Source organism: Capra hircus, chromosome 1 (genome assembly GCF_001704415.2).
Source record: "Capra hircus breed San Clemente chromosome 1, ASM170441v1, whole genome shotgun sequence".
NCBI classification, from domain to species: Eukaryota; Metazoa; Chordata; class Mammalia; order Artiodactyla; family Bovidae; genus Capra; species Capra hircus.
The window spans coordinates 145,629,409-145,653,458 of record NC_030808.1 but is presented as its reverse complement, the minus strand read 5'-3'; the positions used below and the strand labels follow the sequence as shown (position 1 = coordinate 145,653,458).

The 24,050-nt window shown below is 59.4% G+C and overlaps 1 protein-coding gene across 1 annotated transcript; it reads right to left on the bottom strand.

Annotated features, from left to right (window-relative positions):
• COL6A1 (collagen type VI alpha 1 chain) lies at window positions 1,134–22,264 on the bottom strand. The gene is made up of 35 exons (XM_018052320.1): window positions 22,007–22,264; window positions 21,387–21,516; window positions 19,746–19,946; window positions 18,651–18,810; window positions 18,349–18,477; window positions 18,222–18,242; window positions 18,065–18,085; window positions 17,940–17,984; window positions 17,102–17,155; window positions 16,531–16,575; window positions 16,405–16,431; window positions 16,209–16,235; window positions 16,072–16,116; window positions 15,710–15,763; window positions 15,449–15,511; window positions 14,625–14,687; window positions 14,480–14,533; window positions 14,361–14,396; window positions 14,109–14,171; window positions 13,427–13,489; window positions 8,048–8,110; window positions 7,278–7,340; window positions 7,115–7,165; window positions 6,959–6,994; window positions 6,582–6,644; window positions 6,319–6,384; window positions 5,775–5,810; window positions 4,987–5,023; window positions 4,724–4,732; window positions 4,382–4,515; window positions 3,986–4,095; window positions 3,688–3,871; window positions 3,411–3,591; window positions 2,648–2,677; window positions 1,134–2,521 (listed from the first exon to the last, which is right to left on the bottom strand). Exons 1-35 carry the CDS (start codon window positions 22,101–22,103, stop codon window positions 1,899–1,901), a joined length of 3,084 nt encoding a protein of 1,027 aa, XP_017907809.1. The 5' UTR covers window positions 22,104–22,264; the 3' UTR covers window positions 1,134–1,898.

Sequence of the window (24,050 nt, the reverse complement as noted above, 5' to 3'; positions counted from 1 at the left end):
AGGCAGTCAAAGCAGTGGGGACTGTGGAGGTGGAAGGTGGGGGTGCAGGGGTCCTGCAGAGACTCCTGGAGCCCTGGCACCCCCTACCCAACCAGGCTCACCCCCTAAAGCTGCCCTTTCCTGTCAGTCCTCTGGCCTCTCCACTGTGGCCACACACAGAGCCTCCAGCTGCCTGGACCCCAAAGAGAGAAGTGCACGCTGTTTGTCCCTTGGGCGGGTGCCTCCGAGTTATGACCCCAGCTATGGCTGAGTACACTGAGGTGAAGGTGACCAGCTCATGGTCACACCACTGGGGGTGCTGAGGAGGGGGTCACCCCTCTAACCAGGGCTCCTCCTGGTGACAGTGAGCGGTGGACCCTTACCGTCAGCAGCGGTCAGGTTCCCACGGAGCTGAGTGTGGCATTGGTCAGGGTCAAACCCCTGGGAGATCCCTGAATCCCCCCATTCCACAGGGGTGCTGCCCCCCAGAGTCAGGACCCCCACCGCCTGGTGCTCTGCTATCATGGCCCCATCTTGTGCGGTGCTGGTGGGGGGGGGCGCCATCACCCCCAGGGGCCCTGCCCGAGGATACTCCAGGGTCCCTTCCCCACTCCCGCCATGCCCATGTGGAGGCCCCTGGGCGACTCCTGCCCAAACCTTCCTCTTTCTTCAGCTGCAGCCCACGCCACACATCTCCCCTTTCCTCCCTGCACAGCCCTCTCCCTGCCTTAACCCTTCCTCAGATGGGGGGCTTTTCCTGATGACAGGGGTGGGGGCTGTGGGGCGGGGGGTGGGGCTTCTCTGCAGTCTGCTCTGAATCCAGGCTGGATTGCCCAGCCCCTGCAGACATCCTGGGGTGGTTTTGGGGCTGGAATGCAGGCCATTTGCTGGGACTTTTCTCCCAGAGGCCCCCACTGCTTCCGATTCTATAGTCAGGGGGTCAGGCTCGTCCTCCCAGCTCCTCCCCAAGTACCAGGGACGGCCTTCAAGTTCCCGATTTTCCTCCAGACCTGTAAGAGGGATGTGGATGGGCGGCGCCTGGCCGTGGAGGCACCGCTCAGGCCCCTGGATGCCTCGGCCCCTCTGAGTCCTCCTGTCGCTGCAAAGGGCGAGCACAATGGGGCTTTAGCTCCTCGGAATGACGACCACAGAAAGGAGGGTGAAAACCTTTATTTGGAAAAGTCGCCCCCATGAACACAGTTGAGAAAAAACACAGAAAGGAGTAAAAATAAACCTAAAGAACCAATAAAATCTTCAATAAAATGTGGAACCAATCACTTCCTTGAGGAGAAAGGACTTCGGCTTGTTTCTGATTAAACGCCTCACTGTGCCCCAGGGGGTGCGGCCAGGCCTCTGGTCCTGGGGTGGGGTGGGGCAGGATAGCACCTTCGCTCTGGGGTTTGCGGTCTGGGCTTTGCCATCAAAGAGGAGTCGTGGTTTCTGCTGGCAGGCATGAGTGACAAGAGCCTCGTGAGGGGGGTCAGCTCTCCAGGGCTCACGCTCCTGTGCCAGTTCCCTGGGAGACCTGACTTTGGGGTGAGCGAGGGTTTCCTGAAGGACTCTAGGATCGGAGGGGAGCCAAGCTCTGGGTGGTGGGGCGGGGGGTGGTGGGGAGGGAAGGCAGCAACAGCTGATCCCAGAAAGGACAGAGAACCAGGTGCTGGGGCTCTGACTGGGGTGAGGGGACGTGGACAGGCAGCAAGAGGAGGGCACTTCGGGTGCAGGTTCAGGAAGGCGGCAGGAGGGGGCCGGCAGATCCCCAGCACCGATACTCTGCTCTGGGGGTTGAGGGGTGGGCAAAGCATAGAGCATCGAATCACGGCTTTTCAAGCTTTCCCTTTAAAAAATCCTAGCTAGTTGGGTTGGTCAGGAACGTTGGGTCCTCTCTTGCCTCTGTCTCGGTGGCAGGGGCCAGGCCACTAGTCCAGCGCCACCTTCCTGGACACCGTCTGGTAGAAGACGCCCTGCAGCAGTGCCTGGTAGCTGGGCACGCGGAACAGGTGGCGCTCGCCGAAGGCCACATCATACTCAGCTGCCTTGCCAGTGACCAAGACACGCACGTGGGGCTCGTTCACCTGGCGGCCCACCACCACTGCAAAGATCTCCACGCCCGCCCGCTGGGCCTCCTGCACTGCCTTCTCAATGGCAGCTGGCGTGGCGCCCTGCGAGTTGCCATCCGAGAAGAGCAGCAGCCTCTTCTTGGCGGCGCCGGGTGACGCCTCGCGGTAGAAGCGGGTCACGTAGCCCAGGGCGTCCATGATGTCGGTGGCGTCGTTGAAGAAGCCCATGGAGTCCACGGTGTTGGCCAGCACAGTGTAGTTCTGCAGGAACTGCAGGGCCGCGCGCTCCGGCCGCTGCTGCCCCGTGCCACTGTACTGCACCACTGCCACGCGCACCTCCTGGCCCGGGTCTGTCCGGCTCGCTGTCAGGAAGCGCTCTGCCAGCCGCTTGGCAAAGCGTTTGGTGATGTCAAAGTTGTGGCTGCCCACACTGGCAGAGCCGTCCAGGAGGATGGTGATGTCGGCCGGGGAGGAGAAGGTGACTGCAGGCAGAGCAGCTGTGAGCGTGCAGCGCAGGCCCTGGGGCCTACCTCACTCCCTACGGCCTCCAGACCTTCTTACCCAGCACCCCCACCCTGAGAGTGCCCCATCCACCCCCCAGTACTCACTTGGGCAGGTGTAATCTGGACATTTCTTGTCTGTAAAAGAGAAAACCCCATAGCATGACCCAGCAATCACAGGGACCGCTGTTCCTCCTATAACCCCCCAGCAAGAGGACGCCTGGCATTTCTGAGGTGGAGGGCAAGGCCACCACTGTCTCCACCCTACAGGAGGCGTGTCCCTTATTCCAGAGGGGGCCTTTGAGTGACAGAAGGGTCCTCCAGGCACCAGCCCTTCTGAGAGCAGGGAAACCAAGCTCAGGGTGGAGGAAGGGTGTTCTACAGCACAGGCCCCATGCCAGAGGCCCCAGATAATGCTGACTCCACTGCGCCAGTTGGGGCCCTGAGTCTGAGCCTGAAGCACTCTCCAGTTGCTGACCAGCAGCTGCAGTGTGGACTCAGCTCTGATCCTGGGCCAAGCCCAGATGGACGTGGCAAATGTGTCCCTTACAAATGTGTCCCAAATGTGTGGGAACCTCAGAGGGGTGTCAGGCTCCAAGGCCCACCCCTGCCCACACATTTAGGTGCACCAAACCTCAGACCCCAGCGCACGTGTGTGCAGTGGGGGACCACGGTGCAGCCCGCACTCGGGGAACACCTGTGTGGATGCTGAGCCACAAGCGAGTCAGGCCACAGCCTCCAGAGTAAGAATGGGGAGCAGCTCAGGGGGGAGTGGACACGCTGCTGGCCATGGGCGTCTGCTACCGCAGCTGGAGGTCACAGCGAGTGGAGAGCAGAGAGCACAGCCATGAGGCCCGCCTGCCACGCTCACCTATGCAGATCTGGGCAGTGATGTTCTTCAGGAAGCCGTCGTCCAGTAGCTCAGCGTAGTTTTCCTTGACCAGTGAGATGCCCGGCCGTCCCTGGGGTGCCAGGCCTTGGCAGGAGATGACATTGAGCTGGTCGGAGCCCGCAGCCAAACCAAAGACATCCTTGATGCCCACAGAGACCACCTGGGGAGAGGGACAGCGTTGGTGTGGCCCTTGGTGGGGACAGTCCCCCAAGCCCTTGGGCATGAGGGCGACAGCGTGGCATGGAGGCCGCCCCACCTGGATGTCAGGGCCGCAGAGCACGCTGAGTGGGGTGGTGTCCCTCTGGGTGTCCGAGCGGCCGTCGGTGATGACCAGGGCGATGCGGTTGTTCTGGGTGGGCGGCAGCAGCCGGCTCCGGGTGTACTGCAGGGCCTCGCCCGTGAAGGTGCCCCCGCCCATCCACTGCAGCTTCTTGATGGCCCTGCAGGGCAACAGTACCATTGGGGTGGGAACCAGGAGTTAGGGGGCCAGGGGTCAAGGTCATGGCCAGGGCAGGGCCAGGGTCAGGGGTCAGGCGCCAAGCAGCCACACTCACTCCTTGAGGTCCTGAGCATTCCTGATGTTGGGGTCCCTCAGGTCCACGTGCTCCTGCATCTGGTTGTGGCTGTACTGCACCACGCCTGCATGCGACTGCCCAGGCTCAAACTGCTCGAGAGAGCCGCCACCATGAGGAGCACCCTCAGGGATCCCTGGGGTGCTGGTGCTTCTCCCTGCTCAGGTCGTGCCTCCACCTGCTCCCGTCCCGGGTTGGACTGGCCCCCAGGCCCCCAGGTGGCTCTTGTGCTCTGCTGGGCTGGGGGCTTTGGCTTTTGAAAAACAAGGTATCTCTCCTGCAGCCCCCAGCACCCAGCCCTTCCACTCTGGTGTCAGGACAGACCCCTGCTTTCCTGGGAACCTTCATCCTCGAACGAGGCCAGGGTGGCCGCCTCACCTTGACCAGCTCGTCCCTGCTCAGTCGGTCAATGACCTTGACGATGAAGTCCTTGGCGATCTCGAAGTTCTGTAGGCCGATGCTCTCGGAGCTGTCCAGCACGAAGAGGATATCGATGGGCCCGCACTTGCACTCTGCAGGCGGCAGGGGTGTGGTAAGCCTCAGAGCCCCTCCCAGGACCCCTCCAAAGCAGGGCAGAGAGGGGTGGGGATCATGGAGAGAACTCTGGCCCCCCCATCCCTGGTTGTGTGAATGACCAGGGGAGGACCAGCAGGCCAGCACCCAGGGCCAATCCAGTGGGGAGGGGTGAGTCCACCCCCTAAGGTGAAGAGTCAGACTCACCACAGCAAGCTGGGAAGAGAAGGAAAAGGCAATCATACGGTGTCAAGACTAACCCCCCAGCCAGCTCCCCCTTCTCCCCTCCTGACTTTCTCATGGGACTCAACCCCTCAGCAAGGCCCTCCTCACCCCTCCCCGCAACTTCCTCTCAGGAGGGGCCCATGCCTGCCCTCCTGCCTGCCCTCCTGCCTGCCCAACCCCCCCCAGTCAGCATATGGCAGGACGCTCTTTCTCATCAGGGTAGGTATCAAGGGGGAGACACTCACAGCACATTTTCATGATGATGTCCAAAATCTCGCATTCCTGGGGATGAGGGAAGAGATACTCCCAGGAGATGGAATTGGGGGGTGAGAAGCTTCCCAGGGCTCGGGGGGTGAGGCCAGCCCTCCAGGTCCCCCTCCCCTGGGACTCCAGCTGGGACCCCAGAGGGGCTGGGCTGGGCTGTGCAGGGTGACCCCTTCCCAGGGCGTGCCCTGCTCTACCTGCGAGGCCCCTGCCTTCGGGGCATGGACATCTGATGTGGCCTCTGATGTGTGGCCACAGGTGTCTCACTGTGGCCATCACATGTCCCCCTCATGGCTTTGTATGTTCCCTTATGACCAGCACACATCCCCATTGTGACTGTCACGTGCCCCCATGGCCCTTGCGTGGTGGCTTGTGGCCTCCATGTCTCCCACCTGTGGCCTCCACGTGCCCCCATGGCCTCCACATGTCCCTGCTGTGACCTCCACGTGCCCCTCTGTGACCTCCATGTGTCCATGCTGGGGCCTCCACGTGCCCCCATGGCCTCCCCATGTCCCTGCTGTGACCTCCACGTGCCCCTCTGTGACCTCCATGTGTCCCCCTGTGGCCTCCAGGTGACCCCCATGACTGTCACATTCCCCCGTGGCCCTTGTGTCCCTGCGGTGGCCTCCACGTGCCCCTTTGTGACCTCCACGTGCCCCCATGGCCTCCACATGTCTCCCTGTGGCCATCTCTGCTGCTGTCAGGCTCCCCACCCCGACAGGAGCCTTGGCCAGAGTGGTCAGTCCACAAGGATATTCACAATACTTACGTCTGGCCCCGGAGGTCCCACGTGTCCTGGGGGTCCCTGTCAGAGAAAGGATGGGAGAAGGATTGTCAGGATGGACGCTGGGGCCATGCTGATTCCTGGGCCGCAGATCTGATGGGAGCCCTTGGCTGACCCCCTTCATGCAGGGTCCCCCAGCCCTAGGGGGAGCCGAGGTTTCTGCACCTTGAAGGCTGGGGAACCTGCTACTGTCATCCACCTGGTGGCCACTGTCCGACTGTCCCTTCCTGGTGGTCAGTGGGAGCTCACCCTCTGCGGGTGAGTGTCCTGGTGGGTCTAATGGCACCACCTTGATGGGCAAGGTGCCCGGCCTCACCCAGGCACCACCTGAGGCCCTGCCATGCCTTCACAGCTTGCCCGGAGACCTGCCTTCCCTTTCTGCCCACCCCTTCATGCTCAGCCCCTCAGGCCCTGAAACTGCATGTCCCCCCAGTCCTCCTGGAGCCCATCTCCAGAGCCTTGCTCCCAGGTTCCCACCACCCCAGACTCCACAGTCTCAGGGAGGGCGCCTGCTCGCCCATGGACCCACCTGGGGGCCTTCGGGACCTCGGTAGCCCTTTGCTCCTTTGGCGCCTCGTGGAGCAATGTCATTATTCTGGAAAGAAACAGTGCAGTGTTGTAGGCTTGCCACGCATGGCCAGACCAAGTGCTATGAGCCTGGCCACCACCCCCTTGAGCCCCAGAAGGCTCAGCCACCCTTGGAGCCACGCTCCCCCATGGTCTGTGGGCTCTCGGCCCTCGAGGCTGAGGTTGACCGGGGATGTTGCCAAATGCGGTGGGCTTTGCACTCACGTCCTCTCCGGGGTCCCCGGCTTCTCCCTCGTCCCCCTTAAGGCCGGGGTAGCCTTTGGTGCCCTGCGGGTGACGGAGAGCACATAGTTAGGGGGAGCCGGCCCAGGGTTGGGGTGGGTGCTGTGGCTCTGGGCTTCTAGGGGGCAGGCCTCTGGGTTGGGCCATGGAGAGAATAGATCCCGAGGGGAGTGTCAGCCAGCAGGGGCACCTGGGGCTCAGCAGGGCCTAGGGAGACAGAATCATGGGCGGGGGCCTTGGCGATGAGCAGGCCTGTGTGTGTCTGCACGTGTGCTCAGGTGTAGGAGTGATGTGCTTGCACGAGCGTGTGTGCCTGTGTGCGCCTCCCATGGCCAACAGAGCCGATGGCATGTACTCACGTTTATCCCAGGAGGACCTCTGCTGCCTGGATAGCCCTGGGGAACGGCGGGACAGTCACATCAGTCACTCCAGTCACACCAGAGGGGCAGCCCCAGACAGACAGCCATGTGCCCCACTGGCTTAAGGGGGCGTCAGGCAGGACTCAGGGTACTCACGGGAAAGCCGGGGAAGCCTTCGGTGCCATTCCCGGGGGGGCCGTCTTCACCCTGGGAGAGCAGATGGAGTCCAGCCACTGCAGGACTCACCCAGGCCAGCTGCTTCCAGACTCTGGGCCGCAGGCAACCTCCCGCCCAGGATGTACCCTTCTGTGTCACTCACCCTCTCACCCATCAGCCCGGGGTCTCCGGGGGGGCCTGCAGGCCCTGGAGCTCCTCTGGGACCCTAAGGAGGAGAAAATGAAGTGGTCTCTGGGTAGCAAGCCACACAGGCTTGGAGGCACGAGGCCTCCTGGAGCAAAGAGAATTAAATAAGGTAACATGTTTTCATGCAGCACATAAATTACTCAAAGAAAGGTTTTTAGACCCGAAATCCTGGAGGCCACGCCACCTTTGGGCCTTAGAAGCTACACCTGCCCCATGTCCACCCAGGGAGTGACCCAAGAAGGAGGTGACCAGAACAGGGACAGGGACCCATGGGGTCACTGTGGGGGATTCACACCCAAGAGCCCAACCAGAGAGGGTGGAGGAGTCAGCAGACATGCCACAGGCGTGGCCAGCACCAGCACATCAGCAAAGTTGAAAAATCGTTAAGGTCTGAGTTCATAATGAGAAAAACAACAAAAAACTTTCTCAAGTCAAATGCATAAGGCATAACATGCAAAGAAAGAAAAAGAGGAATTTGGAAAGAAATAAGTCAAACTGTTGATGCTGTTTCTCTCTGAGGTGGGGAGGGGGCTTAGATTTCAACTCTCTTTCTTTCTAATATTTTTCTGCATTTTCTAAATGTCATCAGAGTCACACATTCCATGAAGTGAAATGAAACATTTATGTGTAGGAGCCCAGGGGGTTCTCCCAAAGAAGTCTGGGTGAGGGGCGGGGACAGGGGTCAGGCTAGTACCTCCTGGGATAGTGGCAGGGAGGGCTACTCACCTCGGTCCCTGGGGGTCCCTCATCACCTCGGTATCCTTTTGGCCCGATGGGGCCAGCCTCGCCCTGCAGAGAGAGGACACACCCAATGGGCCCCTTCTGACCCACAGTGGCCCCCGGCCCCACACCCCACCCTTGCTGGCTGCTCCATCCTGCCGCTCCCTAGGGGCCATCGTCTGCCTTTCCGTCCAGGCTCTTGGTCCCCCAAGGATTCCACAGACCCCTGACCTATCTTGGGACAGGAAAGGGATGGGAGTGGCCCTGTGTGGTGATGCCTCCTGGTCCCCAGTAGCGCATCCTGGGAACTCAAGGAACTACCTGAGACATGGAAACACCAAACTGGGTGGAGCTCCTGGGGCACCCACTGCGGGGGGACGGGGGTGCCCACTGCAGGGGGACACGGGATGGGCGAGGCCTGGTGGCCGGGTGCACGACAGGAGAACGGGACCCTATCCTGTTTCTCAGTGGCCTTTTCCTGCGATTTGGGAAAACACATTTCCCAGGACCTTCCGCATGGACCCTGGTGTTGGAGCCGACCTCCTGTTGTGACTGGAGTCAGGAAGGGCTTGTGGGACCCCTAACAGGGTCAGGAGGGTGGGGCTGAGCTCAGAAGCAGAAGACCTGGGGGCCGGGAAGTTGAATGTGCAGGTGACCTAGTGCCGCCTGGGTTGGGAGCCACAGGTCCAGGGGGGACCATCCCCAGTTGGTCACAGGCTAGGGGGACACAGGGCCCCCTCCCAAAGGAGGCAGCCGTTTCCAGCAGTGTCCAGGGTTCCTGTGGCCTAGGAGGGGCCTCCCTTTGCCCCACACTCTTGGCAGCTTCCTTTTACTGCAGCGACCAGTTACTCCGGAAACTAACGCAGTTGGGATGCACCCAGGACCCCGTGCCGGGTCCTGCTTCCAGTGTTTGTGCCTTTAGAGTTAATGACTTCCTGACAGTGCCTCAGGAAGAACCTGGGCAGAATGTGTCAGCACCACTGGCCGGGAGCGGTCACAGCTCCTCAGTTACCGTCCAGGAAAGGCCACAGCCGGGGAGGTGGCCTGGCAACAGGGCCTGCTCAGCCTGAGGCCACAAGAGTCAGTTGTGGGAATGGGGTGGACACGGAAAGAGCAGGGGCGGGTGACAGTCGTTCCAGAAAGAGACACGTAGAGATGAGGGACTTTAAACCTGATGGAACCGCATTTCAATCATTGAGACAGACTGCACTCGTGTGCATTGTGACAATGGGCTGGCTGTTCACTGAAAAAGCCATGCAGGGCAAGCCCACCCCTCTTCCACCCCTGGAGTCTACGCTCCTGACAAATCAGAGGTAAGCAAAACCACACTGGAAGGGGTGAGTGCATCTGTGAACCTTTGTGCACAAGCAGGACAACCTCAACTGCAAGGCACCCCAGACAAGCTCAGGACAGATAAGAACAACGTCCGCACCATGGGTGCAGCCCCCCATCCCCCACCACCACAGGGAACACAGACCCTGGCAGGAAGTGATCACCTGCATAAACAGCCCTGCAGAGACCACTCAGCCCACAAACACACCAACAGTCAAACCGGGAGACGAGTAAATGTGTGAAGCCAGAGTCTCATCATAGCTCATGTTGGCAGAGGTGTGTGTGCAGCTTGTTTTACATTCTTGGGGGAGTGTGAGTGGGGGCCAGATGGGCAGGTAGGTAGGATTATTTGGCAAATGTCAACTCATACATACAACACTGGGGCTAAGACATTTTGCTGCTAAGAATTTACATTCTGGATATTGCCTTGGAAGTTCTTCAGGATGGATGGACAAGCAAGTGGGTGGGCAGACAGATGGATGGATGGATACATACATCCATGGATATATGACAGATGACTAGACAGATGGGTGGATGGATAGATGGATAGATACACACATGTGTACACATTATAAAAAAAAAAAAGCAAAAAGGCAAAATGGTTGTCTGAGGAGGCCTTACAAATAGCTGAGAAAAGAAGAGAAGCTCAAGGCAAAGGAGAAAAAGAAAGATATACCCATTTGAATGCAGAGTTCCAAAGAATAGCAAGGAGAGATAAGAAAGCCTTCCTCAGTGATCAATGCAAAGAAGTAGAGGAAAACAATAGAATGGGAAAGACTAGAGATCTCTTCAAGAAAATTGGAGATACCAAGGGAACATTTCATGCAAAGATGGGTACAATAAAGGACAGAAATGGTATAGACCTAACAGAAGCAGAAGATATTAAGAAGAGGTGGCAAGAATACACAGAAGAATTATACAAAAAAGATCTTCATGACTCAGATGACCATGATGGTGTGATCACTCACCTAGAGCCAGACATCCTGGAATGTGAAGTCAAGTGGGCCTTAGGAAGCATCACTATGAACAAAGCTAGTGGAGGTGATGGAATTCCAGCTGAGGTATTTCAAATCCTCAAAGATGATGCTGTGAAAGTGTTGCACTCAATACGCCAGCAAATTTGGAAAACTCAGCAGTGGTCACAGGACTGGAAAAGGTCAGTTTTCATTCCAATCCCAAAGAAAGGCAATGCCAAGGAATGTTTAAACTACTGCACAATTGCACTCATCTCACACACTAGCAAAGTAATGCTCAAAATTGTCCTAGCCAGGCTTTAATAGTACATGAATGGAGAACTTCCAGATGTTCAAGCCGGACTGAGAAAAGGCAGAGGAACCAGAGATCAAATTGCCAACATCCTTTGGATTATACAAAAAGCAAAAGAGTTCCAGAAAAACATATACTTCTGCTTTATTTACTATGCAACAAAGCCTTTGACTGTGTGGATCACAATAAACTGTGGAAAATTCTGAAAGAGATGGGAATACCAGACCATCTCAGACCTGCCTCCTGAGAAATCTGTATGCAGGTCAAAAAGTAACAGTTAGAACGGACATGGAGCAACAGACTGGTTCCAAAACATCAAGGCTGTATATTGTCACCCTGTTTATTTAATTTCTATGCAGAGTACATCATGCAAAATGCTGGGCTTGATGAAGCACAAGCTGGAACCAAGATTGCTGGGAGAAATATCAATAACCTCAGATACGCAGATGACACCACCCTATGGCAGAAAGCAAAGAAGAACTAAAGAGCTTCTTGATGAAAGTGAAAGAGGAGAGTGAAAAAGTTGGCTTAAAGCTCAACATTCAGAAAACTAAGATAATGGCAAATAGATGGGGAAACAATGGAAACAGTGAGAAACTTTATTCTTTTGGCCTTCAAAATCACTGCAGATGGTGACTGCAGCCATGAAATAAAAAGACGCTTGATCTTGGAAAGAAAAGCTATGACCAACCTAGACAGCATATGCAAAAGCAGAAACATTACTTTGCCAACAAAGGTCCATCCAGTCAAAGCTGTGGTTTTCCAGTAGTCATGTATGGATGTGAGAGCCGGACTATAAAGAAAGCTGAGCTCTGAAGAATTGATGCTTTTGAACTGTGGTGTTAGAGAAGACTCTTAAGAGTCCCTTGGACTGCAAGAACATAAAACCAGTCCATCCTCAGGGAAATTAGTCCTGAATATTCATTGGAAGGACCGATGCTGAAGATGAAGCTCCAATACTTTGGCCACCTGAGTCAAAGAGCTGACTCATTGGAAAAGACCCTGATGCTGGGAAAGAGTGAAGGCAGGAGGAGAAGGGGATGACAGAGGATGAGATGGTTGGATGGCATCACCGACTCGATGGACATGAGTTTGAGAAAGCTCCGGGAGTTGGTGATGGACAGGGAAGCCTGGTGTGCTGCAGTCCATGGGGTTGCAAAGAGTCAGACAGGACCAAGCGCCTGAACTGAATGGACACATATGTCAGATGGACTGAACTGACACATGTACACAGGTGATGAGTGGATGGACAGATAAAGATGGATAAACATATGGACGGACGGGCAGATGAGCTGACTGAACAACAGATGGATGTCGATATTTTTGACAGTATTTTTCTCTAAAGCAAAGCACTGCAGACAATCTACACAGTCCATACGAATGATGAGGGGCAGGAAGCAGACCCTTCTAAGGACGTCAAGGAAGAGGCTCCATCGCAGGCCAAGGGTGCCCAGCCCAGGCTGTACCTTGCATCTCAGGGGCCCTCAGGGGCTTGTGGGTTTCGGGCGCAGCCCTCACCCCAAGGGAGGTGGCGGGTGCAGTCCAGGGCCTCGCAGGACCCAGCTCCCTTGCCATGCATCTTCACCACGCACGTTGGTCCGTTTGCTATGCGTTCACGTGCATATGGTCTGTCTCCCCACTGAACTGCCAGCACCCGTGCCCCATGACGGTGGCACCAGGCTGTGTGCCCCCCTTCCAGTGCTTCCCCAGGGCGGGCTGGAGTTCAAGTGGGTTCTGCAGACCTCTTCCAGGACCCACTGGCCACCAGGAGTGCCAGGACACCACCAGAGCCCCAGCATGGCCTGGCCAAGACCACCCATCAATGTGGTGTGGCAGCTTCGACAAACCCGACAGCCAGGCTCCTGCCTTGTCCCTCTGGCCGAGGTCTGCTCAGTGGTGACAGTCCACCCAACCTGCCTCGGCTCTGTGTCATTCTGTCACCCCACATGCCCTCCACTTGTGAGCCCTGTGGCAGGACCCAGTCAGGGTCTGGAGAAGACAGGCTGAGAGTACCAGCGGGCGAGGGGGGGAGGGGGGCATTCGGGCACGATGCTCCCTGGGGGAGTAGTCTCAGCCCTCCCTCCCATCCAGCCGCTCACAGCTTCCAGCCTATTCCCCGACTGCTCCTCCCGCCCAGCCCACTGCTTCCTCAGGCCTCCACTGTTTTCCCCTCCCCTAGCATGGCCTCTAGAAGGTCACGCCCAGGAATTCTGGAATGTTCCTTGGACTGACACTCCCAAGTCAACTTCCTGCCAGCATCTCACCCCCAGGGCTCCAAACCCTGAGGGAGGTTTACACAGTTCATCTCCAGTGTGGTGCCTGTCTGGGCTCAGTCCTCTGAGACCTCGCTCGTCTCCCCAGGCTGAAGGGGTCCTCAAGGCCCAGGCTCCAGCATGCCTCTGCTGCTGCCAGCCCTGCCTCCATTGGTCTTGATGGCTCACTGCCCGGCTTCCACCCTCAGTGACCTCTTCCAGCACTAGCCACACCAAGGCACCCTCCCCACTCTGAGGGCAGCGTGAGGGGCAGGATAAGGGATCTTTGCTCAGGGCTGCATCCTGGCAGTGCCCACCCAGGGACAGGGCTCCCCCTGTGAGCACTGGTCCACCTTGCCAATCTGTACCAGCCCCCTGGCCACCGTCCCCCCAGCCCCAGACACCCCAGGTCTCCAGGCCACACCCCCACAAGGAAGCACCTGGGTGTGCAGTGAAGAGACCTCCCCCTGCATCTGTGAGCTGCTCCCATCTGGCAGCACCACGCCCCTCACCCCTGCCAGCCAAGGCTTCCTACCGGGTCACCGGGGACACCGACGGGGCCTTCTCGTCCTTGGTCACCTTGGGGTCCAGCTTCACCCTGGGGAGGAAAAGCCACTGAGGAGGAGACGGAGGAGGCCGGCTGCCCTGGGGGCCACCGGCTGAGGTCCAGCAGCTTCTGTCATCTGCTGCGCGTGGCCTCGCTTTCTTCTCACCCCAGTCCTCCAAAGTGGCACGTGCTTGGCCGTCAGGGGACTCGTGTTTTCTAGGGGCCATGATGAGGGGCCGATACCCCTGCCGAGGCCTGGAGGCAGCTCATTCCCCCCACCCCCCGGCAGGGGTTGGGGGGGCACTGGCCACACTCCCCTCTGTGAAATGCAAACTCAAGAACAAGCAAGGCGATGCTGACACCGTGGTGGGCGGAGCAGGGAGGCCTAAGGATTCGTGTTCCGCCTCTAATTCAAATCTGTTGCTGACCTTTCTCTGCAGCTTGGGGCCTGGGCGGTGTGGGGGAGGGAGGTGCAAGGTCCCACACAGGCAGTGGGCAGGAGAGGGGGATCTTTGGGACATGGGAGTCCTGTGTGTGGGTCACCCACATCTCAGGGCCAGAGGGTCATGGTGGCCTGTCCTTGATTCTGATGGCCTGACCCCAGTTTGGCCCAGTCTCTGCACCCCCCTGCTGAGGGCATGGGGGTCCCAGCTTGGGGACAGTGACTCACCGGGTCTCCTCTTGGGCCCCGCGCACCTGGGGTCCCTCGAGGTCCTCTTTCCCCAGGACCGCCCTGTGTGGAGGGAGCAGAGGCGGTGAGGTGTGCGGTGGGAGCCTGGGGCCTGGGCTCGGGGCTGTCCCCCCAGCAGATGCCAGGATGTGTGGTCTCTCCGTCTCATGCCCTGCCCTGTCCACCTGGGGCCACGTGGGCCACACCAGTCACACTGGCCACTGACTGGTGAGGCTCAGAGCACCCGCTCACCCTTTCTCCGGGGGCTCCGTCTGGTCCTGCATTTCCCTGGAGTAAGAGGAATCGACATGAGTTCGTCAGCAGCAGGATCTCTGCTGAGTCTGGGGCGTTGCGGGCAGGAGGGCGCCTACCTCATCGCCGGCTTCTCCCTTCTCTCCTGGGGGACCGGGCTCTCCGGGCTCACCCTGAGAACAACAGCGCAGACTGTCTCCTCTGATCCTGCGGCCCTCCCCGGCATGGGCACCCCCACTGCATCAGGGAAACGTGCACACTCACCTCATCTCCAGGGGGCCCCGTGCTCCCTGGCCTCCCAGGCTCCCCGTCTGCTCCAGGCTCACCCTGGAAAGACCTGAGGGTCAGCCTTCAGGAGGTCGTGCCCTGCTGTCCTGGGGGCCCGTGGCCCCACACTGGCCCTCCTCACCCAGGCTTCAGGCCGTGGTCCCTGACGACCCTAGCCACCCACATCTCTGCACCAAACCCACTTCCCAGCTTCAAACACTGCCCATGGCAGGGGCCAGCCGGGCCCTCGAGAGTGGAAGCCTGGGGTTACCAGGCTGGGGGCTGGCACCCTCAGACCTCAACCACACTCCAGGACATCCATGTTGCTAGAATGCATTTGGGATAGAATCTGTGTTACTCCTCCAACTTTTCCAGCATTTCGTTTTGCTGAAAACCCAAAGAAATACCAGCAACAGATTCGAATTAGAGGCAGAACGCGAATCCTCAGGCCTCACTGCTCTGCCCGCTGCAGTGTGAGTATCTCCCTGCTTATTCTTGAGTTTACATTTCATGTGAGCAGGTCGATCCTGGGCTGACCGGAGGGTTACAGGCTGCAGGGACGGTCCTGAGGTGCCCAGAGAGGCCTTGGACGGACGGGCAGGTGCAGGAAGTGCAATGTGGGGGGGGAACACCCAAGGCTGGGCACCCAGTGCTCTCCCGGGCAGAGGTTCCCATGCCCATCCCTGCGAGCCCAGGAAGGGTAGTGGGGCCTGGCCCCCACACTAAAGCCGAGAACCTGCTTCCAGAAGGAATTTCTCCTCAATGCCAGGCAGGTCATGAAGCCTCAGCCGGGCCCACCCCTGTGGGCTCAAGTCACTGACCTTCTCTCCTTTCAGTCCGAAGGCACCTGCATCGCCCTTGGGCCCGGGGGGTCCTTGGACACCCTGGGGAGAGGTCGCAGAGTGAGACCACAGTCTGAAACGGCAGCCACTGGCAGCCACTTGCTGGCGAGCGACAAGCCAGAGGGCAGGTCCCCAAGCCACAAGGCATGCGTGACTTCGCATGGTTAGCAGGAGGGCTGAGGCAATTTTCACTTCTGAGAGCTTATAGCCTTAAGATGTGGGTGAGAGAAAGTGACTTACGTCGAATCCGGGCGAGCCCTTGCAGCCTGGCAGGCCAGGGTACCCTGACTCCCCCTGTAAGGAGGAAGGTGGGTTTGGGGGTCAAGCCTCTCAGCTCTGGCTCATCCACCATTTCCCAAGAAAGCTCCCCCCAGTGGAAGACACTCTGAGCTAGGCTGGGTAGCTTAGAGTCCATTGGGACCTGAGGCTTGGCAAGAATCAGCAACAGATTCTAATTAGAGGCAGAATGCGAATCCTGCCTTCCATGCTACCTCAGAGTTGCCCAGGGTGGCCCACCCACCTCCTCGAGGATAGCCAGCTTGGCCACCATCCCTTCCCCGAAATATATGCCCCGCCTCCACCCTCCCCGAGCTGAGGGTGACCTTCATGCCATCCACGCCGTCCATGCCACGCTTTCCCTTCTCGCCCTGAGAAGTGAAAAAATCAAAGGTCAGACGAAGGTCAGACTGCACCCCCACAGGACAGTGTCTCCACCGGCTGTGCCCCTCCAGCATCTCACCTTGTAGCCTTTGGGTCCCCTGGAGCCCTGTGGAGATAGAAAGGGAGGGTGAGGGGCTTGGTCTCCCCATCGTGGGGTGAGGCACCCCCAGCTCATTGCAGCCCGGCCACGCCGGGAACAGGCAGCATTGTCCTTGTCCAGAGTGGGGGGCCACTCCGTGCCCCAGGGACACGTCCCAAAGCCGCAGGTCACTCACCTTCTCTCCTCGGCTCCCTTTTTCTCCCTACACAGCAAACAGAGGAGAAGAAGGGGCTGTGAGGGGTGCCGGAGGCCTAATGCCCTGAGGCCCAGGGCAAGGCCGTGTTGGGGAGGAGAGACCCACCTTCATGCCCTGGTAGCCGACGGGTCCAAGGTCCCCAGGTCTTCCCTGCAGCAGAGGAGGGGGTCGTGTTAGACAGCCCTGGGAGCAGGAAACCCCCACCCAGCTCCCTCACTCCCCACCCTACTCAGGCCTGGTCAGCTGGAGAGACCCGGCCGGCTGACCACTGACCTGTGTCCAAGAAGCGCCCTGCTACGGAAGCCCAACCCCACCCCTGGGGGCTCTCAGTGGAGCTCCAGAGAGGGAGAAACACTGGGGTCCCCCTGGGGCGGAGACCACCATGGCTGAAGCAGAGGCCACCTGCTGGCTGATCCCTGCCACCTGTCCTCTGGGAGCAGGTGGGCCTGTGGGGGGGCGGCTGAGGGGTGTGGGGGTCTGCCCCAGTGGGGTTGCTGGAAGGCCAGCTGTGCCGTCTGCCCCCGCGTCCTCATCACCCACAGGAGCCGTGTCCTCTGAGGATCAGGCCACATGGTGCTCATGAAACCAGTCATCCTTCTGGAAGTTTCCGCAGTCTGGCTCCCTGGTCTCTGGCTTCTCAGCATCCCAACCCCTCAGTCAGGTACCCGGCACTCACAGGGTCTCCAGCTTCTCCTTTTTCTCCTGGGAGCCCGGGCTTCCCTCTTTCTCCCTAGAACAGAGAGCAGATCATGGTCAGAGGACAGATTCCATTTATTTCTAAAAAGCTGGTGAAAGGAAGCCCCTACTTGCTAACAAAAACAGGTCTATGAAGCTATTCCATCCCATCTCCAGTGTCTACGTGGTTTCCAGACACCCTTCCCGTGGCCCAGGGTGTGAGGCCAGGCCCAGGGTCTCTGCCACACACTCCGCCAAGCCCTGGGACTGCCTGGCACCAGCAAAAATAACCCTGACTCTTTTCTGTCTGCCTGTTCTTGCTGCCGTGCTGGGCCCCCAGGGATGGGTGGGAGGGCAGGATGGACGCAGCCTGGGAGCCCCCTGTGGGAGGTGGCCACATGGGTCCATGGCCACTGGACTTGACACTTTCCAGGAAAAGCCAGAAATCTAGAATTTCACGAGTGAGCTCCTGGGTTGTGAATACTAGCAACGAATTTTGTTTTCCAGTCCGGCCTCGGGCCCATGTTTGCTCCATACCAAGGCAGGCCCACTTCCAGGAGCAGAGCCACAGGGACACTCACTCCAGGAAGGCCATGCCCTCCACCACGGGAAGGAGGCTGGGGCAGCGGACTCCACTCCACGGCAGCACGGCCACCACGTCGGCTGTGCGGCACCACGCCCAGACCCTCTCCCTGCTCAGCAGAGCAGGTGGGCAGTAGGTGCTGAGGGCAGCTGCCTGGGGTCCAGCTGCACCCCTAGACCTGGCACCAGCCTGCAGGATATTTCTCCCAGGCTTCCCCCTTCATCAAGGTAAGCACCGGCAGGATGTGGCCACTTACCTCGTACCCGGGGTCGCCTCGAGGCCCGGGGGGTCCTCTGGCGGGCTACAAGACACAAAAAGAACAGTCAGTGGGGGCACTATTGGGGCGGCCCAGGGGTGGGGGCTGGCAAGGGCCACACTCACCTGGCACTCGAAAGAGCAGCACTGCGGGAAGGGAGGACAGAGGGGCATGTCAGGAGCGTGGGCATGGCCACGCCGGCCGCCCATGCTCAGGCTGCTGGTGGAGGAACGGGCGCTGGTGATGCCAGGGCGGGGGGCAGGGGGGCGGGGAGGCGCTTACCACTTGCTCCACATTATTTTTCTGAAAAGTGAGAGAGAAAGGTCAAATTAGCTTCCATTCCTGGGCACAGGGTTTCTGGCACCTGGACTCGGCGGGGTGCTGGGGCGGGCCTGCAGGCAGCGCTCACGATCATGTCCGTGATGGTGTCGATGGTCTGGCTGATGACTTCCTCCGCGTCGCGGCTCTGCCCCCAGTCAGCTGCTGTGAAGTTGCGCCGGTACGTGTGGTCCGTGGCGATGATGCTCAGACGTGGCTCCTGCGATGGATGCAACCAGAGCGAGGGTGAACGTCGGTGACAGTGAGAGCGCCAGGCCCTCCCCTCCTCTGCTCCCCCGGAGCCGCAGTCCCTCGGGCTATGCCCATACCCCTCTCCCAGTGTAGTCCCTGGGTACCCCCTCCCTCTACTGCAGGCCCTGGGGGATGCCCCACCAGGTGGTCGGGTGTGATGGCCACGGAGAAGACTTTGATGCCCAGATGCTTGGCCTCGTTCACAGCGTCCTCCAGGCCCCCGCAGGGCTCCTTGTAGCCCTCCAGGGGGTGCCCGTCAGTCACCACGACCAGGTACTTATTCTCCTTCAGGTGGGAGCCCCTGCAGGGTGTGGAGGAGGTGAGACCACCTGGCCCAGCCTCCTCAGGCCACCACTGACCCTCACAGCCCAGGGCCCCATTGGGACCACATCGCTGAGACCCCGAGGCTGGAGGTGAGGGGCAGGGGGCTAGAGACCCCAGAGGGAGATGCAGACCCAAGGGTGGCTCTCAGAGCACTGTTTTCAGTTTCTCTGTGCTGATCCGGCCACAAGGTGGGCTTACAGAAAGGGATAAGAGTTGGACCATAAAAAAGGTGAGCGCCAAAGAACTGATACTTTTGAACTGTGGTGTTGGGGAAGACTCTTGAGAGTCCCTTGGACTGCAAGATCAAACCAGTCTATCTGAAAGGAAATCAGTCCTGAATATTTATTGGAAGGACTGAAGTTGAAGCTGAAGCTCCAATATTTTAGCCACCTGATGCGAAGAGCAGACTCACTGGAAAAGACCCTGATCCTGGGAAAGGTTGAGGGCAGGAGTAGAAGGGGTTGACAGAGGATGAGATGGTTGGATGGCATCACTGACTCAATGGACATGAGTTTGAGCAAGCTCCAGGAGGTGGTGAAGGACAGAGGAGACTGGCAGGGCTGCAGTCCATGGGGTCTAGAGTGAGGCACTACTGAGCGACTCAACAACATAGGAAAGGATATTAAAACAGAAAATAAAGTTCTGTGGGATCACACTTCAGGTCCTCTCTGCCTTCAGTGGTTGAGAAGACAGCGGATAGCTGGAGGGAGGGACAGATTGGTGGAGAGTGAGGGGGCAGGCTGGGCGGTGGTCACCAGCATGACCCCCTGGGGCATAGGTTTGCTCTGGGAACCTCAGGCACCAAAGTCCGCCGGCCAGCAGGCAGCGACAAGGCAGCGCTGGGCACTCCCCAGGCAGAGCTACGGGGCATCCGGGGGTGGGGGGCGGCGCCACAGGGAGGCAGGCACTGACCCCACGAGCAGCTCTTCCAGACCCTTCTTGATGGCGCAGTCGGTGTAGGTGCCCTTGCCGAAGTACTTGACGGCGTCCACGCTGCTCTTGAGCGCGTCGCGGCCGCTAGGCATGCGCGTGAGCCCGCGGATGATCTCCACCTCGTCGCTGTAGTGCAGCGCGCCCGCATTCCACACCAGGTTGCGGTCACAGCGGTAGTACCTGCGGGCCCGGGATGGTAAGCGGGCCTCCGCACACCCCGGCCCGCTCTCCTCCCCTGCTCAGCAGGGTCACAGGTGGACAGATGGCCGGTCCCCTCTCACGCCGAGAGGGAGGAGCCTGTGGCCCCGTAAGCAGCCCTGAGACACTGGTCCCCGCGCCAGGGGCACATGGCGGATAGATGGCGGTGGCCAGAAGGGCGGGCCCAGCTAGCTAGTGACCACCACATCCCCTGATCTCCAAGGCCTCAGATGAGGAGCCGTGAGCGAGACCCTATCCCAGGGCCATGGAGTGGGGGACAGACCCTGCATAGAGAGAAGCGGAGCCAGTGACAGGGGACGAGGGAGGGAGGGGATAGGACCCCTGGATCTGAGTGGCTTCTTCTCTCTGCCCTGGTCACTTTGGCCGAGGATCTCAGGGGGTAGCCAGGCCCCTCCAGCCCATCAGCAGACAGGTGACAGAGGCCTCCGTGGGGCGCCAACAGCCCCAAAGGCAGGAAGAGCCCCCAGTTCACAATTGGAGTGAATGAGGTACAGGGCCAAAGCCCCCCAGAGTGGGATGCTGGGTCACCTGGCTGCCCCGTGCCCACTCTACGAAACTTGTCCACACCTGGGCCTTCCCTGGCCTTCATAAACCTGGGCATTTCAGGAGGTCTGGGGTTTCGGTCCCACCGTGCCCTGCGTTTGGCAGATGTTCCTCCTTCCCTGCAGCCTCTCTGGTGGGTGGGAGGCTGGGGGCCTGTGTCAGCCGGTCAGTGGGTCAGAGTGGGAGGAGGGGCGGGGCCTGTGAGGGTGAGGGAGATGGGGTGGAGCCTGGTTCTGAGCTTAGCCCGCCCCCTGGCCCGGCCCCGCCTCCTTGCAGGCGTGTCCCGTCCTCCGCCACACCCGCTGCCAGGGCTTCCCCATGTGTGAGTGAGTGGATGGATGGATGGATGGATGGATGGAGCGTGTTGCCCCCAAAGCCAACTCCAGGCTGGGGCCCCTCTGACCAGGACACTGGACACGGGGGACACTGAGACCTCGGGTCTGGGACTTGGGCTGTGACCGTCTACTTGGGCAGCCGTCAGTGTCCAGGTGGCTTGGTGAGGGGCGCCCCCTCTAGGTACCAGGCAGACCCACAGGGCCTCAGGCCAGCTTCCCAAGCCGGCTCAGGGTGGGGGAGGGGAGCTGTTCGACACTGCGTTTGGGGAGCCCAGGCTGTAGCACTGTCCCCCTTGGCCCTCCTGGCTAAACAGCCGGCTCCATCTCAACTCAGTCTTTTTCTAGCCCATCTGAACCACACAGCCCCAGGGGAAGGGACTCGAGTGGCCTGGCCAACACTGCCCTTCTCAGATGGGGACACTGAGGCCCAGCCCTGCCCACTGGCTGCGGCAGGGGAGACACCAGCCTGTCTCCCCCGCCCTCCAAGAGGATGGTGGACGGGAGGAAGAGGACAAGGTCCTACCTGTCCTTCAGGTTGTCAATGAAGCGCTTGGTGAAGGACTTGACCTTGTCCACCAGGGCCCCATAGGGCTTCAGCCTCAAGGCCACGCTCTCGGAGGTGTCCAGCACAAAGAATAGGTCCACAGGGCAGTCTGGGCCAGGGACAGGAGGAGAGGCTCAGCCCTGCGCTCCCCCTTCCCCAGGGAGCCCCCACCAGCCCCCCTGGCCCCTTCCCAGCCAGTCACCCCCTTATACCAGTCAGGCCCCAACACTCCTGAAAGAGCAAGGAGACGTTTCTCATTGTGTTTCCAAGTTGAATTTGAAACTACCAGGGAGGGGCTTGACCTTCAAGGAGAGGGTGGGTAGGACCAGGTGACCGTGTTTCCTGACTGACCACCAGGAAGGAATCAGAAGGAGCCGATGATGGAGGCAGTGGGGGTGCAGTGCCCGCTGAGGACAGACACTCAGGGGACACAGGGGCTGAGACCTGGTGAGGCCCATCCTCCTCCCCAGGGTCCCCCACCAGCTGGGCCGCATCTAAGCGCTTGAGCATCCTGGCAGGGGCCGGGGTCCCCTGGACCTCACACCGGATGCGTCTGGTCCAGGCCGGCCTCGCCCAACAGACGCGGCAAGTCCACTCACCCTGGAAGGCGATGGCCCTCGAGGCCACGGTGTCGTCCTGCGCGGAGGCCCAGCAGGCCTGCAGCAGCAGGGGCAGCAGAGCGCGGGGCAGCCTCATGTCACCGGCCTTCGTGCCACCATGGAGCAAGGGCCGCGGGCAGGGTGGGCTGCAGTGACCGTGATGCTGGCCGGGCAGAGAGAAGTCCTGTCTGCTCTCGTTCCGGAGTTTCAGCCCAGGAGGGAGGGAGGGGTGGAGGGAGGAGAGGGTGGAGGAGGAGCCTGGTGGGGGGCGTCTCTCCCAGCTCTGGGTGAGTCACTCCCTCTCCCCTCCCACTGGAGCCCTGGCTAGAGGATTTACCTCCCTGGTTTATGAGGACTTTTATTTGCTTACAAAGGGCAGCGTGACTCAAATGCCCCCATCTACCAGCGCTCCTCCTGGGCAGGAGCAGCCTGGCCGTAAACTGGTCACACCTCTGAGCCCCAGGAGCCTGGAGGGAGAGGCTGCCTCCATGCTGGGGTGGGGACAGGAGCCGGGCCAGTCCTGGTGCCCCCAGTTCCAACCTCTGCTCAGTGCCACCACCATGGAAACCACATTGTGTAGCTGCAGAAAAGTTTTCCTTGTGTAATCATTTCTAAGTTGGGAGGGAATTCACGTCGATAGTTGAGGCATTAAAAAGAAATCAAAAGGTTTTTGTTCAACCAGATGCTAAGAGGGTTTGAGTCTTTGGTGTTTATAAATGAAGGCAGCTTTCCATCACCCACCGCCAGGAAGGAGCAGGACATTCTGGAAACACCCGCCATCATCGGCTCAGGAAGCCAGGCTCCTAGGACACTCTTCACATCACTCTAGAGCCCCATCAACCCATCCTCTGGCCCTTCTGGTCTAGAAAGTTCTAGCAGGAGAAATCTGAATTTTGGAGACTGTGAAGGATGGCTTACCCTGGTGTGGGTCCAAGTGGCCCTGGGTGGGGCCGGACGGTGTACATTCATCAGTGAGGGTCAGCAGTGGGCAGCGGCCTGGGTCTGTGTCCGTGGTTTTCTCATCCACCGTATGGCTGAGACACCCCTCCTCACTTTCCCCACCTGGACAATGGGGTAATCTCTGCCTACCTACCCGAGTCGAGAGGAAGCCTGAACAGGAGACATAGGGAAAAGCCCTTTCTGCCTTGAAAAATAGTGTTTGCAATTATAAATGTAGTTTTTCCCAGAAAGCACCATTTCAGCACCAAAGAACCAGCATTCAGCAAAGTGGACTTTGCTCCCAAGGGCAGTGCCATCCGACCCATCAGCTGACCGTGGCGTGGGGACTCTCACCCAGTATAGGACAGAAGGAAGGGCCCTCTGGATTCCATCCGTTGATTGCTTCAGACCAGAAACCCTCACTCGCACGTGGCCTGGACCCTGGGCCTGCACAGAGGCAGGTGGAGGTGAAGGTGGACAAGGAAGGGAGTCAGGTGGGGGCTCTGGAGCTGCACAGACCATCCAGGGAGGACTAGCCCCCACGAAGGTCCTGGCACCGAGAGTGAGAGCCAGGCCTGAACAGTTGCCTGTTCTGGACATTACACCAACAGTCTTCCCCAGAGAACTACCACTTTTGTTGGTGGCTTGGGGCACAACATGGGGTCACCCGCTGGCCACCTTCACCGTGTGGACACAGTGCTGTGAGCATGTGGAGAGGAGGTTCTGGGGGATACATTGCCGCATGGCAAGGCACGCTGCCTCGTCTTCATCCTCTGTAAGGTGTGAACTTGTTTCTAACAGCCGAGGAGCAAAGACCTTGAGGCCTGACGGGTGTCCTCACAGCCCACAAAGCATGTCCACACTCCCCACCTGCCCAGGCCAGATGGTGCTTCACCCATCTGGGAACATCACGCATCTCTGGGGTATCACCATCTAGGGCCATCACCCATCTGGAGGGCATCACCCATCTGGGATGTCACCCATGGGGAGCATCACCCATCTAGGGGCCATCACCATCTGGGGGCATCACCCATCTGGAGATGTCACCCATGGGGAGCATCACCATCTGCGTGGGGGCATCGCCACTGATGCACCATGTGGAGAC